The 16,310-nt window shown below is 43.9% G+C and overlaps 1 protein-coding gene across 7 annotated transcripts in view; it reads left to right on the top strand.

Annotated features, from left to right (window-relative positions):
- The window catches only part of LOC129812782 (neuronal PAS domain-containing protein 3-like), a 366,359-nt gene that overhangs the window by 212,593 nt on the left and 137,456 nt on the right, over positions 1-16,310 (top strand). For all 7 annotated transcript variants that reach the window (XM_055864647.1, XM_055864651.1, XM_055864650.1 and 4 more), the window contains one exon: positions 28-272. In XM_055864647.1, the coding sequence (XP_055720622.1) occupies positions 28-272 (245 nt within the window). The remainder of the gene's footprint in view (positions 1-27; positions 273-16,310) is intronic.

Genomic DNA, 16,310 nt, shown 5'->3' with positions numbered 1-16,310 from the left:
TCCTGTCTCTTCTCTTTTCCTCACTAGGTTGCAGGCTCTGAGGAAGGAGAAGTCCCGGGATGCGGCTCGCTCGCGGCGGGGGAAGGAGAACTTTGAGTTCTATGAGCTGGCTAAGATGCTGCCCCTGCCCGGGGCCATCACCAGCCAGCTGGACAAGGCTTCCATCATCCGCCTCACCATCAGCTACCTTAAGATGAGAGACTTTGCCAACCAGGGGGACCCGCCATGGAACCTGCGCATGGAAGGCCCACCGCCCAACACCTCCGTCAAAGGTAAGCTCCATTCACCACCATGGTCCAGCTACCCACAATTTAGTTCAGTTCAGTCTACAGATGTAGGATCTTAATTTAATCACCCTGTTGCAGGAGAACTTTCCTTCAAAACATGAAATGTAAAACGTGTAGTGTATTTTGAGGTTTTAAAAACAAATCTGAAGTTTGTAATTTTCACTTTGAAATGTCAGACTTGATTTTCCCTTACGAAAATATATCAACCTCTACAAAAATGTCCATTAATTATAATCCACATAATCATTGTCCTTTTGCTGCAGGATTATTTTCCTGCTGTAGCAAATTGTCTCAAATTAAGATTCTATATCTGTAGTTCAGTACCAAACGGTTATATCAATGGTTCTCTCACTTTACCAGCTAAACATCGATGATATCTCTCTTTGTCTGAGCTTTAACATACTGTGACGGTAATACTGTAAATTCTAATATTATAAAACGTAAACTCCTGTAGACCATGACAGGATTAAAGGGATTCTGCGAGATTCTGGTATTTAAGAAATCTTTCTACTTACCCAGGTTCAGATGAACTCATAGATATGACTCTGCGTAACATATACTACAGTACCTGTAGACTCCCAGTCATTGGGCTAACGCTAGTTAGCATTGGCTCATGAAACTACCTCTAACTTCCTTCATACTGGACACAGAGACACACAAATCGTATCCACAAGTTAATCTGACTCTTGGTAAGTAGATATATTCCTTTAATGTTTTACTGGACACAAGCCTACACTCAATGTTAGAGTGGAGGGGAAATTAGGAACTCTGGCACCTGTGGTCTGGTCATACATATTGAAAATGTAAACATTTAACTTTGATACATTTTGAGCCTACTAGTACATGCAGCAATTCTGAGTATTTTCAAATGTAACCCAATTTGCCTTTGAAATTGCTACTTTTTGCAGTGCACTTAAAGAAGATACAGCTCTGTATATTTTAATAGGGTATGCTGGAGTAGGAATGACCGTAAAGATTAAAGTCAATTGCAGAAATGTTCAGTCAATGCGAGCTGTTTGCTCTGCCGAGGCACGCACACACACACACACACACACACACACACACACACACACACACACACACACACACACACACACACACACACACACACACACACACACACACACCAGATGGCATCATTGTTGTCTGGCTTTGAAGAGACACATGCATTTTAATTAGAAAATATATACTGCTGAATGGTTTGGATTGGAAAAGGCTGCTTGATTTCCTCCTGATACAACTAAGACCTATAGCCTACACTTTGCATTCAATCAAAGATGAGTATACAATGCTGCTGGGGGGGCCTTGAACCAGAAACATTTTACATGTGGATATTTGAATGAATGACTACACCTCTGCTGCATGTCCTGTCTTTCTATCGGCAGACAGATAGTGGCAGTCTGAATTGAATCACTAACTCACCACATTTTATTTTCACTTCATTCTGAACAGAGCGGCGTATTGATCCCATCCTTTTTGTTGCTGTGCATCGCCGGTAGCTAATGGAGACGGCTTACCATCTCCCTCTGCCTATGAATCAGTGTTATTTCTGAATAGGCTACGTTAGATGAGCCTGACCCGGAGCTTCCACAGCTCCCAGCCTGCCAGACACAGCAGGCTATAGAGGCTGTAGGTAGGATATGGATACTGGAAGAGGATGTGGAGGTGTCATACGTTTTGATTGGTTTACAGACGTCACACACACACACACACACACACACACACACACACACACACACACACACACACACACACACACACACACACACACACACACACACACACACACACACACACACACACACACACACACACACACACACACACACACACACACACACACACACACACACACACGAGCCAGGCATGGTAATGCAGGAGGAGGGACAAGGGTATGCTGTGTTATTGTACAGTATCAGACGAGGGAGAGGCCAGGCCCTTTTAATTCAGAGTTGTTTGTGCTACACAGATGAAAGCCAGCCTCATACAGCAGCAGAGTTACACTGTTTCTGATTCATGGCCGGCCCAGTTCATTTAGCAGACACAGTCTCTCAATCAATTTGCCTTGTGCCTTAACATAAAGACCCGTGTCGGTGTCACCATGAATATGTTATTATAGGAGATTTGCTGGGGGAGAAAACTGAGCCTACTTTTGACAATGCATGTCTACTTAATACCTGATGATTGTAACCTTCAGGGAAATCTCAGTAGCACTCTGCCGGTTTTGAAAATCCACTCTGGTTTTAGCAATGGATCTTTGCTTAGGGAAAATGATCATTCTATTTTTGTTCAAAATAAAACATGGTTTGGAGCTGGCATTTGGACGGCGCTGATGTCTGTCTGAGTTGCCAAACGTAGTTACAGTTTTTTACGATTGCTTACACACTAAAATGTAACTTTTCCCACAATTAGCAAAACCTTACGCTCAAGGAGCAAAACACAAGGCTAGATCTGCACAACTGTAAGCACATTGTCAGCTTCACACTATTTGCAAAACATTACACACAGTGATTTGCAAAACACTAAACACACTTGTATACATCAGACACAGAAGTATATCATGATGTCACTTCCTTGCAATTCAAAAGCACTGACTGTCAAATTACAACACCTATGAGCCAATCTGTTAAACACAGCCATCAGGTGCACAAACACATGAATGCTAAATTGTAGACACACCAATCAGGTTTAAGCACTATAAAAATGCAGCAGGTAGGTTCACCTGCCTTCAACCAAAATGGAAGGAGTCAGAAGAAGAGTGAGGGTGAGAGGAGGAGTACACAGAGGAGGAGAAGGAGGTAGAGGAAGAGGCAGAGGCCGAGCCAGAGGTCAAGGAAGACCTGAAGCAGGAGGAGAACGTGCACAAAGAAGAAGAGGACCAAACTTATCAAATGACATTCGTGCAACACTAGTGGACCATGTTGTGAACCACGGATTGACGCTGAGGGAGGCTGGACTGAGAGTTCAGCCAAATCTTAGCAGATATACAGTGGCATCTGTCATAAGGACTTTTCGACAGGAAAACAGGTAAAAGAAGATCTGTCTACAGTTACAGTAATCAGCCGCTTATTGTATGCACCAATCCGCACTTGTGATACCCCTTCCTGTGACATTGCACAGTAAGTTACATGTATTATTCTCTACATAGGATTGAGGGTCGGGAACGACAAGGAGGAAGGGGGCCCATATTCACGCAAGAACAAGAGAGAGAGATAAAAGACATGGTTTTGGCCAATAATGCTATCAGGCTCAGAGAACTACAAGCCAACATTATCGGTGACCATGCCATTTTCAATAATGTCCATCAGGTCTCTCAGTCAAAACTGGCACGCATCCTGAAAAGACATCAGGTTCAAATGAAACAACTTTATCGAGTGCCTTTTGAGCGGAATTCAGAGAGGGTCAAACGGCTGCGGCATGAGTATGTGGAGGTTTGTATTGTTCACTTTAGCACTGTGATGTTGCATACTGCACACATGACTTCTTTACATTGACTGTATACTAGACCTATCCTGAACTACACAATCTTGTCTTTCACTGTATTTCAGGGAGTTTTGCAGATGGATGCTGAGGAAATCCGGCATGAATTCATATATATTGATGAGGCAGGGTTCAACCTCACAAAAGCAAGAAGGAGAGGCAGAAATATCATTGGCCACAGGGCTATAATCAATGTCCCAGGGCAACGTGGGGGTAACATCACCCTTTGCGCTGCCATTTCACAGCATCCGTCATGCGGAGGACAACCCCATTTGTGTTGTAAGGGCCCCAAAATGGGCCCTTACAACACACCTCACATTCTCGCATTTTTGGACCGATTGCTCCACATCGTCACAGCAGGTAATGAAATGCACCAGATGCAATACACGGTCATCTGGGACAATGTGTCATTCCACCGCTCTGCTTTGGTCCAGAACTGGTTTCAACACCATCCACAGTTGACAGTACTATACCTTCCACCATACTCTTCATTTCTAAACCCTATCGAAGAGTTTTTCTCTGCATGGCGGTGGAAGGTTTACGATCTCCAGCCCCAGGCTCAGGTACCCCTCATTCAGGCCATGGAGGACGCCTGTGACCAAGTCGACGCCGCAGCTGTGCAAGGATGGATTCGACATTCAAGACGATTCTTCCCGCGTTGTCTTGCTAATGACGATATTGCTTGTGATGTTGATGAAATTCTCTGGCCAGATCCAGCTAGGCGAAGAGATAATGTATAGTATGTTTACTGTAGTATTTTCTGTACAATATTGTCAGTTTTTTTCTGATTATTTTTGATGTTTGTTGTTGTTGTTATTTACTGTAATTGTAACCTGTACTGGATACAGTATTGTACGTTTGTCTGTTTGCTGAGCTAACAGTGTTATGCACACTACTGTAGTAGCATGAAAACTGGGACATGTTTTGTTGTGATTCTCCATGTTGACATGTTGACTGATTTGGGTATATGGAGAGAAATAAATGATATTTTCCTCAGTCTGCAGCATTGGTCTTGTGTAGTGTTTGTATAGTTGCACTTTCTCTGTGTACTTCATTTACAGTACTCTAATCACTGACAATTAGACTTGCTAAAAGTGTTTTAGGTTAGCAACAGCAGTGTGTAACTGGTTCAAAAAGATTGAAGTCATATGAAATGTGTGTGTTTCGTATGGTAACAAAATATAATTTTTATGAAGTCGTGTATAGTTTTGACAAAAGTGTTCCATTTTGCAAATGATCTGAAGTGTTGTGCTACTGTGGTGTAGGGTTGTGCTAATTGTGTGTAGTGTTTTGACAAACTGGGCCCTGTTTTCAAAAATGTGCTTAAACAATTGAAAAAAACTGTAAAACCACCCTCTATTCTATGGAATACAAAACCAAGGTGACAAAGTTGAGTATAGGTTGCTCGGATATGTGATAAAAATGATAGGCGATAGTACTGGCATCAGAGCTAAAGGAATTTGACCTCCACTTCTCTCTCTCCAAATGCTGTTGATGTTTTATCATAAGTTTAGTCTCTCCTCTCTCGCCGCTCTTCTTTCCTTCCTCGTTGCCTTCTATTGACCTTTACCGTAATTGACCCATCAACAATTTTTTCCCGAGCGTTTTAACCGAAATTTGCTAGTCTCTGTCAGAGGCAGTTCACATCTGTTGAAGGACACTGCACAAACAAGCGTGACCTTTCTCTTGTTTGAAGGCTGGCGACGCCTCCTCATCCCCTCCAACCCCTCCGCCACCTGGGCATATTATTATTCATGCATGCGGAGCAGAGAGGAGAGGATAGGAGTGGAGCAGAGAGGAGAAAAGCATAGGTGAGGAGAGGAGCAGAGAGGTGAGGATAGAAGCAGAGAGAAGAGGGGTGGAACAGAGAGGAGAAGAGCAGAGAGGAGTGAAACAGAGAGGTAAGGAGAGGAGCAGAGAGGAGAGGAGTTTAGCAGAGAGGAGAAGAGCAGAGATGAGCAGAGAAGCAGGAGTGGAGCAGAGAGGGGAGGAGAGGAGCAGAGAGGAGAGGAGAGGAGCAGAGAGGATTGGAGCAGAGAGGAGAAGAGCAGCGCAGAGAGGCAGAAAGGAGAGGAGCAGGGAGGAGAGGAACAGGGAGCAACAGAGAGGAGAGGAGACGAGTGGAGCAGAGAGGTGAGGAGAGAAGTAGAGAGGAGAGGAGTGGAGCAGAGAGGAGAGGAGTGGAGCAGAGAGGAGAGGAGTGGAGCAGAGAGGAGAGGAGCAGAGAGGAGAGGAGCAGAGAGTAGCAGAAAGGAGCGGAGAGGAGAGCAGCAGAGAGGAGCGGAGAGGAGCAGAGAGGAGAGGAGGGGAGCAGAGAGGAGAGGAGGGGAGCAGAGAGGAGAGGAGTGGAGCAGAGAGGAGAGGAGTGGAGCAGAGAGGAGATGAGCAGAGAGTAGCAGAAAGGAGCGGAGAGGAGAGGAGAGCAGCAGAGAGGAGCGGAGAGGAGCAGAGAGGAGCAGAGAAGAGCAGAGAGGAGCAGAGAGGAGAGGAGCAGAGAGGAGAGGAGCAGAGAGGAGAGGAGCAGAGAAGAGCAGAGAGGAGAGGAGAGGAGCAGAGAGGAGCAGAGAGGTGAGGTGAGGAGAGGAGCAGAGCAGAGTAGAGCAGAACAGAGAGGAGTCAGTAAAATGTCAGACGCAAGAATCGGGTGGCTCCAAAAAAGAGACCTCCTTCCATCACCACGACATTCCACAATTCATGTTTTACTATGCATACAGTACATTTAATGTTTACCTGTTTGTTCTCTGAATTTTTGCATTTTTGTAGGGCATAATTTACTATCGGAATACAAAAGGTGAGAATTTCTTCACTGAAAGATGGCAGAATTAATTTCAATTCATGCAACTGACTCATTTAACTCCCTTGAATACAGTATTGTTTGGTAGCCTTACGTTAGATTAGGGGTCAAGCATCATCTTCATTGGGGGACCAACCAGAGAGGCTCTCTAGTCTCTTGGTCTATGTGTCAGCTTGTACTATTTGATGTCCCCTGAATGGGCTTAGCACCCTACACATTAAGTTCCAAATGGCACCTTATGTAGTGCATTATTTTGACACGGGCCCTCTGGTAAAAAGCAGTGCACTATTTTGACTCGGGCCTTCTGGTTAAAAGTAGTGCACTATTTTGAATCTGGCCTTCTGGTTAAAAGTAGTGCACTACATAGGGAATAAGGTGCCATTTTGGACTCAAAGTCTTAGTTGTGTTAATTATAGAGAGAAGAGACACAGCAGTGGCATTTCTGTACTTATGATCCATCCAGCGCTTTCAGATATGATGTTTCTTTTGTTGCCCGCTGATAGTTTCCTCTGTTATGACCAACCATTACAACCTATTTCACATAGTGGCAATATGTTTACCACTTTGATGTTTTACAACAGAAAAGGCTTATATCAGGAAATGCTAGAACAACAAATGGATATAACGTTTCTACTGTTAAGGGGTTATACGTAAACATTCAGTTCATACATATTAAACAAATTTGCTTGAGAAATGATGTGCATTCTTTTTGATAATGAATACAAAATGGGTCACTGTGCACTTCTCATAAGGGTTGTACCTGTCACTTGGTCTTTTCTTTTTTAACTCAGCTGTAAAGCAACTATTAAAATAATGGAATCAGTGCCAAAAGCCCATGTACTTGCTCCAAGGTACACTGTTTTGTCAGTGACTTTTCACATTGACCTTGAGGTGTCTGCATGCTACCCTCCATCCCTCCCTCCCTCCTGCACCACCCAGCACCATTGATATCTTACCAGCCTTTTCCCAGCAAATAATGAACTGCTTCCCATTGCCACTGCTGGTGGGATATTACCAATGTGCCACCCACCCTTCAAGGGGGTAGGGTAATATTAACTACTATAACACGTTATCTGGTTGAAGCCTTTGACCGCCTGGCAGAGCGATCTAGCTGTAATCCCTAAGAGGCCCAGTCCATCCATGTGAAGTCGTTTGTTTTGAAGGTAAGAAGGTTGGTGCTGAAGATGGCATTGATTAAAGTGCACTTTCCCTCTTGCCCACTGTGCCACACGCACTGTGGCTGGTAATGAGGGGATTAATATGTGCACCCCAAATGGCACCCTGTTCCCTATATAGTGCACTACTTTTGACCAGAGCCCTATGGGCCCTAATTAAAAATTGTGCACTATAAAGGGAATAGGGTGCCATTTGGGACTTAGTCATGGTGTTTTTGCATCACAATGGTCACTCAGGACACAGAGAATAAATGTGGCATTTATGCATCTTTTGGAAAAATTGCGGCTTTTTACTAACAACACAAGCTTAGTGTATTATAGTAGAGGTACTGCATTGGCTAAACAGCTTCCTACATTTCTCCCACTTAATAAATGGATAGTAATTTGCCCAGCTGTGAGTGTGAGCTGTTCTATTCCCCAGTCACAGTGTAAGAAAAATTGAATGACAGTGAGAAAAACAGCAGTAATTATAAAAGTAATTACTAAATGCTGATGATGCCCAAAGGCTTTGCATAACTACATTTAGAATAGGAAATTGCTTTTGGCTACATTGGAAGGCTGGTGGGCATGTTTGTGTTATTTTCTTTATTTATTTTAGTATGCACAACCAAATAAAGTAATTGCCATGGAAACAATTACTTATACACTTTTTTGTGGGCACAAACAGCTCCGGGAAGCGTTGTTGTTGAACAATGTGGTTTAATGGAAATGAGTGTAGTCACTTTGTTTATATTCCTGAACAGATTACAATGAAATGGAACATGAGGAGAAGACAAAACACTGTGGCTGAATATGAGTCATTTTCTCAATAAAACATTACTTTTTACAATAGTTTTTTACTGGGACATGAAATCACTAAGATGTTTGGATGTTTTCTCTTAATGAAGAGTCTCTGTTTGCTTCTGTGAGCTATGTTACTAATGGCCTATTTCACTCATCAATGGAGATGACAACGCAGAGGTTGCCAGTAGCTTACTAGCAGTATGAGACTGCACTTGTGTGTGTCTGTCTGCCTGTCTGTCTGTCTGCATATGTACAGTTAAAGTCAGAAGTTTACATACAACTTGGCCCAATACATTTAAACTCAGTTTTTCCCAATTCCTGACATTTAATCCTAGTAAAAAGTCCCTGTCTTAGGTCAGTTAGGATCACCACTTTATTTTAAGAATGTGAAATGTCAGAATAATAGTAGAGAGAATGATTTATTTCAGATTTGATTTTTTTCATCACATTCCCAGTGGGTCAGAAGTTTACATACACTCAATTAGTATTTGGTAGCATTGCCTTTAAATTTTTTCACTGGGGTAAAGGTTTCGGGTAGCCTTCCACAAGCTTCCCACAATTAGTTGGGTGAATTTTGGCCCATTCCTCCTGACAGAGCTGGTGTAACTGAGTCAGGTTTGTAGGCCTCCTTGCTCGCACACGCTTTTTTAGTTCTGCCCACACATTTTCTATAGGATTGAGGTCAGGGCTTTGTGATGGCCACTCCAAAATCTGGACTTTGTTGTCCTAAAGCCATTTTGTCACAACTTTGGAAGTATGCTTGGGGTCATTGTCCATTTGGAAGACCCATTTGCGACCAAGCTTTAACTTCCTGACTAATGTCTTGAGATGTGGCTTCAATATATCCACATAATTTTCCACCCTCATGATGCCATCTATTTTGTGAAGTGCACCAGTCCCTCCTGCAGCAAAGCACCCCACAACATGATACTGCCACCCCTGTGCTTCACGGTTGGGATGGTGATCTTGGGCTTGCAAGCCTCCCCCTTTTTCCTCCAAACATAACGATGGTCATTATGGCCAAACAGTTCTATTTTTGTTTCATCAGACCAGAGGACATTTCTCCAAAAAGTACGGTCTTTGTCCCCATGTGCAGTTGCAAACCCTAGTCTGGCTTTTTTATGGAGGTTTTGGAGCAGTGGCTTCTTCCTTGCTGAACAGCCTTTCAGGTTATGTCGATATATGACTCGTTTTACTGTGGATATAGAAACCTTTGCACCTGTTTCCTCCAGCATCTTCACAAGGTCCTTTGCTGTTGTTCTGTGATTGATTTGCACTTTTCGCACCAAAGTACATTCATCTCTAGGAGACAGAACGCATCCTAACCGACTTGCCAAAACTATAGTTTGTAGTTTTGGTTGAAAAACGAGTTTTAATCCCCCACCTCAGACAAACTGATATCTCGTTTATATGACTCTTTTCAATCGGTTAGCACACCCTCTACAGAGGCCATTAAGGCAAAATGGGAGGAAGAACTAGGGACTGACATTTCGATGGCAGACTGGGAAGATAGCTTGGAGTATATCCACACCTGCTCCATTAACTCCAGACATCGGCTCATACAATTCAAGGTATTACACAGATTACACTATTCCAAAACCAAACTGCATAGGATATTTCCTGATACATCCCCTTTGTGTGATAAATGTCAGGCTGCACAGGGTACACTTCTCCACTGCTTTGCCCTATGCTCTAGCTTGCATGGTTACTGGTGTGGAATTTTTAGGATCCTCTCTGAAGTTCTGGAGACTTCAATTGACCCAGACCCGCTTCTGATAATCCTGGGAGTGTCTGATTCCCTAATCGGACTAACCAACCCCCAAAAACAACTCATCTCTTACAGTCTCATTTCGGCAAAAAAACTAATCTTGTTGTTCTGGAAAAAGAGGGAAGCGCCCACTACCAAATTATGGCTCAGCGAATTGGCAAACACTGTACACTTAGAAAGGATTAGATATATTCTGAACAATAAATTATTAACATTTGATCAGATCTGGCAGCCTTTCCTCTCTTACTTGGACCATTCGGCGCTGTGAATTTGTACTTTTTAACGCACTCTCCATTGTAATATTTTAATCCACCTCTGGGCAGCACGTGCTGGCACCGCCACCCGAGCAGCGGGGAGGGGTATAAGGGGAAGGGATAAGGGGGGGGGGGATAAAGGGGGGGAATAAGGGGGGGTGACACCCACCCTCTTTCTTTCTACCTGTCCTTGTTTTGTATGTCTTGTTTTGTAATAATTGTTTTGTACCCAGAACTCTGGATCTTTTTATTTCTGTCTGCTCTTTTATGTTTAGTTAAAAATTGTATACCTGCCTTTCATACCTATACACCATTCCTGTGTGTGTTCAATAAAAATATTTGAACGAAAAACGAGTTTTATTGACTCCAACCTAAGTGTATGTAAACTTCAGACTTCAACTGTATGTGTGTGTGTGTGTGTAACACGTGTGTGTAATATGTGTATTTATAATATGCGTATTTGTACGTTTAGTGACTTTTTGTGACTTGTATTTTACACAACGGGATTACTGTATATTTTGTTTTTACTTATTTAAAAAAATTGGAGACCCTTGTAAAATAATTAAGCCTTAAAAGTATTTATTTTTATTCCAATGCATAGCCTACTGTAGCTGCATTAGTTGCTCATGTAGCCAGGCACTACACCTTGCATCGACGGGCTCAGTAATTTGCTCTTCTGTAAATGGTCCATTAATGGAGAAATAAATCAGAGGGACAGTTGGAATGAATATGGAAAGGCTTTTTTCTAGTGTTGTGACTGGCAATTTAGTCAGCTGCAGCTAATACCCACACAAAGTGGTACAAATCACCACCGTGGGTTTACACTATAGAGGCCAGAGAAGAGCAGAGCACTGCCTTCAGATGGCCTTCTCACATCGCCCAGCCATGAAGGTCTCAACTCTCTACTGTAGCAAAGTAGCCTTCTGATCTCACTATCTGTGTAGCGAAACAGAATGGAAGCTGGTGAGACCCGGATGGTTCGGATGAGGCTAGTAGCCTTCTGATCTCACTATCTGTGTAGCGAAACAGAATGGAAGCTGGTGAGACCCGGATGGTTCGGATGAGGCTAGTAGCCTTCTGATCTCACTATCTGTGTAGCGAAACAGAATGGAAGCTGGTGAGACCCGGATGGTTCGGATGAGGCTAGTAGCCAAGGTCCTTTTCCCAAGGACAATAACAGTCATGAAAATAATTGTCTATTAGACTTGTTGATGAATCAGCCAATAACGAGGTTTCCAATATTTAGTTTACAATATTCAGCCTGCTTTGACAGTACATTAAAAATACTTGAAAAGAGCTCGTTGAACAAAGAAAGTATCCAATCAAATGTAATTGGCTTGACTAAGGCAGCAGTAATACATTTAATCATTAAACCAAGTTGTCTTGGTAGCTTTTCAACCCTTGGCATGAATCAAAATGTCCAGAATTATTCTGTGATAGTTTATTTTTAAACATTACAGTGCCAATATCATTTGACTGGTCAGATTTCTCCCCTGATTTCTCCCTGGTCCAGTCAGTCCGTCACTCTACCTTTAATGGATATCAACTAAATCATGTTGGCTGCTCTCTCTCACCACCGTTACTATTGATTTATCCCTCTGATAAAGATCAACTCCAGCATTGACTGATGCATTAATGGATGGGTGAAAAGAGAGAAGGAGATAGGGGGGGCAGAGAAAGAGGGGTGGGGACACAACAGAGAGGGAGTAGAGAAATATGTACAGTATATATATATATATAGTATATCACAAAAGTGAGTACACCCCTCACATTTTTGTAAATATTTGAGTATATCTTTTCATGTGACAACACTGAAGAAATGACACTTTGCTACAATGTAAAGTAGTGAGTGTACAGCTTGTTTAACAGTGTAAATTTGATGTCCCCTCAAAATAACTCAACACACAGCCATTAATGTCTAAACCGCTGGCAACAAAAGTGAGTACACCCCTAAGGGAAAATGTCCAAATTGGGCCCAAAGTGTCAATATTTTCTGTGGCCACCATCATTTTCCAGCACTGCCTTATCCCTCTTGGGCATGGAGTTCACCAGAGCTTCACAGGTTGCCACTGGAGTCCTCTTCCACTCCTCCATGACGACATCACGGAGCTGGTGGATGTTAGAGTCCTTGCACTCCTTCACCTTCCGTTTGAGGATGCCCCACAGATGCTCAATAGGGTTTAGGTCTGGAGACATGCTTGGCCAGTCCATCACCTTTACCCTCAGCTTCTTTAGCAAGGCAGTGGTCGTCTTGGAGGTGTGTTTGGGGTCGTTATCATGTTGGAATACTGCCCTGCGGCCCAGTCTCTGAAGGGAGGGGATCATGCTCTGCTTCAGAATGTCACAGTACATGTTGGCATTCATGGTTCCCTCAATGAACTGTAGTTCCCCAGTGCCGGCAGCACTCATGCAGCCCCAGACCATGACACTCCCACCACCATGCTTGACTGTAGGCAAGACACACTTGTCTTTGTACTCCTCACCTGGGAGGAGTACCTCACCTCCTCACTTGACACCATCTGAACCAAATAAATGTATCTTGGTCTCATCAGACCACAGGACATGGTTCCAGAAAATCCATGTCCTTGGTCTGCTTGTCTTCAGCAAACTGTTTGCTGGCTTTCTTGTGCATCATCTTTAGAAGAGGCTTCCTTCTGGGACGACAGCCATGCAGACCAATTTGATGCAGTTTATGGCGTATGGTCTGAGCACTGACAGGCTGACCCCCCACCCCTTCAACCTCTGCAGCAATGCTGGCAGCACTCATACGTCTATTTCCCAAAGACAACCTCTGGATATGACGCTGAGCACGTGCACTCAACTTCTTTGGCGAGGCCTGTTGGCGAGGCCTGTTCTGAGTGGGACCTGTCCAGTTAAACCGCTGTATGGTCTTGGCCACCGTGCTGCAGCTCAGTTTTAGGGTCTTGCCAATCTTCTTATAGCCCAGGCCATCTTTATGTAGAGCAACAATTCTTCTTTTCAGATCCTAAGAGAGTTCTTTGCCATGAGGTGCCATGTTGAACTTCCAGTGACCAGTCAGTATGAGGGAGTGTGAGAGCGATGACACCAAATTTAACACACCTGCTCCCCATTCACACCTGAGACCTTGTAACACTAATGAGTCACATGACACCGGGGAGGGAAAATGGCTAATTGGGCCCAATTTGGATATTTTCACTTAGGGGTGTACTCACTTTTGTTGCCAGCGGTTTAGACATTAATGGCTGTGTGTTGAGTTATTTTGAGGGGACAGCAAATTTACACTGTTATACAAGCTGTACACTCACTACTTTACAATGTAGCAAAGTGTCATTTCTTCAGTGTTGTCACATAAAAAGATATACTCAAATATTTACAAAAATGTGAGGGGTGTACTAACTTTTGTGATATACTGTAGAGCAGGGGTGTCAAACTCATTCCACGGAGGGCCTTGTGTCTGCAGGTTTTTGGTCTTTCCTTTCAATAAAGCCCTAGACAACCAGGTGTGGGGAGTTCCTAACTAATTAGTGATGTTAATTCATCAATCAAGTACAAGGGTGGAGCGAAAACCCGCAGACACTCGGCCCTCCATGGAATGAGTTTGACACCTGTGCTGTAGAGAGAGAGAGAGAGAGAGAGAGAGAGAGAGAGAGAGAGAGAGAGAGAGAGAGAGAGAGAGAGAGAGAGAGAGAGAGAGAGAGAGAGAGAGAGAGAGAGAGAGAGAGAGAGAGAGAGAGAGAGTACTATGTATGTCAGGGGAAGGTCAGAGAGGGTTCTGGCCCCTGAAGTGTTTGTGACGGTTCCTCCCAATCATTCAGGACAAAAATGACTCTCTTAATCATCCAATTTAATCGCACCATTTTCCACACCTCAATAGCCAGGGTTTAAACACTCTGTTTGCTTGCTGTCTCAAAGACCCTCATATTGAAACCAATGGATTTCTACAATTTAAAGAGCATACACCGGGGGGAGTTGGTGGGGGATGCGGGTGGAGATAGAAAATACATTGGCAGGGGTCTGAAAAACCAGCCAATTCATGCATGAAGCATTTAGCTATTGCCATCTCAAAGCATGACTAACAGTTTTCGGTCACCAGCTTCATTTATTAATATCTATAATAAGTCCCTCTCTGATAACAGCCCTCTCTGAAAGCATTTTCTCGCTCTCGCTCTCTCTCTTTCTCTCTCTCTCTCTCTCTCTCTCTCTCTCTCTCTCTCTCTCTCGCTAAAATGTTGTGGTGTTGATATTATTCGACCCGTGCAGATTAAGAAAGAGGACAAAGGTGAATTGACTGCACCTGCCCTCCAATGAGTAGTGATAACAAGGCCGGTGGCGGAGGCAAAGCACATTGGGAGTGCATCCTAAATGGCACCCTATTCCCCACATTCCCTATGGGTTTGTCAAAAGTAGTGCACTATATAGGGCATTGGACTCGGAGTGGCCTCGCCAGCATAGCCTCGACATGGCAGCATCAATGTCAACCAGGGATGTATTGGAGTCAGGCAGAGAGAGGAGAGGAGAGGAGAGAGCATCACCCAGGGACATGTTGGTGTGAGTCAGGCAGGGAGAGGAGAGGAGAGAGCATCACCCAGGGACATGTTGGTGTGAGTCAGGCAGGGAGAGGAGAGGAGAGAGCATCACTCAGGGACATGTTGGTGTGAGTCAGGCAGGGAGAGGAGAGGAGAGAGCATCACCCAGGGACATGTTGGTGTGAATCAGGCAGGGAGAGGAGAGGAGAGAGCATCACCCAGGGACATGTTGGTGTGAGTCAGGCAGGGAGAGGAGAGGAGAGAGCATCACCCAGGGACATGTTGGTGTGAATCAGGCAGGGAGAGGAGAGAGTATCACCCAGGGACATGTTGGTGTGAGTCAGGCAGGGAGGAGTACCAGTAGCCCTTCTGAAAGGCCACAGTGGGGAGATGGACGAACAGGTAGACAGTTGAGGAAGCCGCATCCTTCGCCACAAGTAACTAGCATGTTGATGCTGAGTGTTCGCTACTTTGAATTCCCCGCATAAATTTGTAAGCCACGTTTTAATGACTAAAATAGTCCAACTCAAATTAAACCTTGGAAGAGAGAAAGAAGAAAAAACATACTGTACTTTTTTCCAGACATCACAACCTAGATATATGGTTAGATATATATATATGTGTTCGTGTATTCTGTGACATTAGATGAGGCTAAACGGACGATGCCAATAATATCATTGTGCATTTCCCAAATGGCACCCTGTTCCCTATATACTGTAGTGGCATACAGTTAACCTAAACCCTATGGGCCCTGGTCAAAAGTAGTGGACTATATAGGGGATAGTGTGCCATTTAGGATGCATATACTGTATAGTCCTGTACCACTTTGTACTCTCAGAACAACACACCAAGCCAATTACTGATGAAGAAGAAAGATGTGAGCGTCTAGAGAAGTCTTCTACACCCTCTATTTAGAGGTGTTGATCCCCATTGTTTAGCTGAGGTCAGGAGGAGCATGTTCTCCTGATTAATAACAGATTTATTTTCTTCTCCGACGACTTGTTCTGGGGTTTCATCTGTGAAGGAGATGCCTCTTAGCAGACTGAGAGAACTGAGAGAACAGCAGTCTAATCGTCACAACTAGAATATCAACCCCTCCTTTTTCCTCTCCGCGTACATCCTCTGATTTGGTTTAACGCAACAGTGATCAGTGTTCATTTCTGCATCTCCTCTCTGCGTCGTGGCAACGATATGCCAGAAAGACACTCTCTAACGCTGTAAAGGAGCTGATGCCATTAAATCCTATCAACATCAAGGCAGC

Source organism: Salvelinus fontinalis, chromosome 16, assembly GCF_029448725.1.
Source record: "Salvelinus fontinalis isolate EN_2023a chromosome 16, ASM2944872v1, whole genome shotgun sequence".
In the NCBI taxonomy this organism is placed as follows: Eukaryota; Metazoa; Chordata; class Actinopteri; order Salmoniformes; family Salmonidae; genus Salvelinus; species Salvelinus fontinalis.
The sequence above is the reverse complement of the archived record's forward strand: the minus strand, read 5'-3'. Positions and strand labels throughout refer to the sequence as shown.